General features: G+C 39.4%; 1 protein-coding gene across 1 annotated transcript; it reads left to right on the top strand.

Moving 5' to 3' along the window:
• Positions 1 to 210: 210 nt before the first annotated feature.
• Positions 211 to 2,627, top strand: LRRC4C (leucine rich repeat containing 4C). Its single transcript, XM_009998064.1, has one exon. It carries the CDS (start codon positions 246 to 248, stop codon positions 2,157 to 2,159), a length of 1,914 nt encoding a protein of 637 aa, XP_009996366.1. The 5' UTR covers positions 211 to 245; the 3' UTR covers positions 2,160 to 2,627.
• Positions 2,628 to 2,900: the final 273 nt, after the last annotated feature.

The raw sequence follows: 2,900 nt of genomic DNA, 5'->3' as shown, positions 1-2,900 counted from the left end.
TGTTAGTGTCTGTTTTTTTCTTACCTTATTGTCAATTACAGCTGACAGACACACCTGCAGAAAATACTAGGCTTTCTATAGTTATTTTCATAGTTTCATTAAATTGGTAGAGTTTACTGAAAGGACTTGAGAAAACTTTGTTTAGAAAGCACACAAATATTTAAGATTAATTTAATGTTCTCCTTCTCCCTCCTTTCTTTCAGGCTATTCAAACTCCAGAAGGACCAACACCAAATAAATTATGAATGTTGAACAAGATGACCTTACATCCACAGCAGATAATGATAGGTCCTAGGTTTAACAGGGCCCTATTTGACCCCCTGCTTGTGGTGCTGTTGGCTCTTCAGCTTCTTGTGGTGGCTGGTCTAGTGAGGGCTCAAACTTGCCCTTCTGTCTGCTCCTGCAGCAACCAGTTTAGTAAAGTGATTTGTGTACGGAAAAATCTGAGAGACGTGCCAGACGGCATTTCCACCAACACACGATTACTCAATCTCCATGAGAACCAGATCCAAATCATTAAAGTTAATAGCTTCAAGCATCTGAGGCACCTAGAAATCCTGCAGCTAAGCAGGAATAAAATCAGAACAATTGAAATAGGGGCTTTCAATGGTCTGGCCAATCTCAACACTTTGGAACTCTTTGACAATCGTCTGACCACTATTCCAAATGGGGCTTTTGTATACCTCTCAAAACTGAAGGAGCTGTGGCTGAGAAACAACCCCATTGAGAGCATCCCTTCTTATGCTTTTAACAGAATCCCTTCTCTCCGAAGGCTGGATTTGGGGGAATTGAAAAGGCTTTCATACATCTCAGAAGGTGCCTTTGAAGGTCTGTCCAACTTGAGGTATTTGAACCTTGCCATGTGCAATCTTCGAGAGATTCCTAATCTCACCCCGCTTGTAAAACTGGATGAGTTAGATCTTTCTGGGAATCACCTGACTGCCATCCGGCCAGGTTCTTTCCAAGGGTTAATGCACCTTCAGAAATTGTGGATGATACAGTCCCAGATTCAAGCAATAGAAAGAAATGCTTTTGATAACCTTCAATCACTCGTAGAGATCAATCTGGCACACAACAATCTAACACTGCTGCCTCATGACCTGTTTACACCACTCCGCCTAGAAAGGATCCACTTGCATCACAATCCTTGGAACTGCAACTGTGATATCCTTTGGCTCAGCTGGTGGATTAAAGACAAGGCACCCTCCAATACTGCATGTTGTGCCCGTTGCCACACACCTCCCAGTTTAAAAGGAAGGTACATTGGTGAGCTGGACCTGAATTACTTCACATGTTATGCTCCAGTCATAGTGGAGCCACCAGCAGACCTCAATGTTACAGAAGGCATGGCTGCAGAGATGAAATGCCGGGCATCAACATCCCTGACCTCTGTATCTTGGATTACTCCAAATGGATCTGTTATGACGCATGGGGCATACAGAGTTCGGATTGCTGTCCTCAGTGATGGCACGTTAAATTTTACGAAGGTAACTGTCCAAGACACAGGTTTATATACATGCATGGTGAGTAACTCTGTTGGGAATACCACAGCTTCTGCCACACTGAATGTGACTGCCCTAGATAACCCTGGTTACACATACTTTTCAACTGTCACAGTAGAGACTGTGGAACCTTCTCAGGATGAGGCACAGACCACAGAGCAGGATGGTCCTACACCAGTTACCAACTGGGAGACAACTAACATGACAACCTCACTCACTCTACAGAGCACAAGATCAACAGAAAAAATGTTCACCATTCCCGTGACAGACACAAACAACGGGATGCCAGGAATAGATGAGGTTATGAAGACTACAAAAATAATAATTGGTTGTTTTGTGGCTATCACTCTCATGGCTGCTGTGATGCTGGTAATTTTCTACAAAATGAGGAAACAACATCACCGACAGAACCATCACGCTCCAACACGGACTGTAGAGATCATTAATGTGGATGATGAGCTTACAGGTGACACACCCATAGAGAGTCACTTGCCCATGCCAGCAATAGAGCATGAGCATCTAAATCACTATAACTCTTATAAGTCTCCTTTCAATCACACAACAGTAAACACAATAAATTCAATACACAGTTCAGTGCATGAACCGTTATTGATCCGAATGAACTCAAAAGACAATGTACAAGAGACTCAGATATAAAACATTTATGACATTATGGGGTTGGGTTGGGGACAACAAAAGATGGTTTATAAAACAAATGGCATAAACGACTGGGCTAAATCTACTGTTTCAAGAAAGTGTCTTTAAAAAGAAAAAGAAATTTATTTATTAAAAATTCTATTGTGATCTAAAGCAGACAAAATTATGTGTATTCCTCAGAACCTGTTTTTGCTGCACTTACCCTCCTCTCTACCTTTTTCTTCCCAACCTACTCTGATTCCCATTTCCCATATTTTTCATAGGAGATCTTAATTTCCTAAAATAACTGGTCTAGGAAATTTTGTAAGAATTCTATTACACTTTGGGAAATTATATGGTGAATTCCAGTGGTGAGATTCAGTCTGTTTTGTCACTTTCTCTCTCTTTTTTCTTTTGTTTCCTCATGCCCTTTTTGAAATTCATTAAATAACTGCAATTTTACAAATTCAAAAAACAAACAGGCGAAACTCTTTTCTTATGTAATGGTTTGCTCTGTATTTACTGAAAGCACCATTCTATGAAAAAAATTGAAGATTAAAAAAAAAAAAAATCCAAACACAAAACAAACAAAAAAAGCCAAAACAAAACAAGAAATTAATTTACTTGTGAAAGCATAGAAAACCCATGATATTTTAAACAATTCTAGAACCAGAATATGTAGTTCAAAGACTAAACAAAGATTATAAATAAAATGTTTTTTGTGTTGGGTTTTTTTTCTGTACTTGGATAAAACTTATTTAT

The sequence above is a fragment of the Chaetura pelagica genome, unplaced genomic scaffold (assembly GCF_000747805.2).
Source record: "Chaetura pelagica isolate M959 unplaced genomic scaffold, ChaPel_1.0 scaffold335, whole genome shotgun sequence".
Lineage (NCBI taxonomy): Eukaryota > Metazoa > Chordata > Aves > Apodiformes > Apodidae > Chaetura > Chaetura pelagica.
This window is presented reverse-complemented; position numbering and strand designations above follow the sequence as displayed.

Excerpts from the sequence above, each read along its gene's own strand:
- LRRC4C (XM_009998064.1), top strand. The coding sequence starts at position 246 with ATGTTGAACAAGATGACCTTACATCCACAGCAGATAATGATAGGTCCT.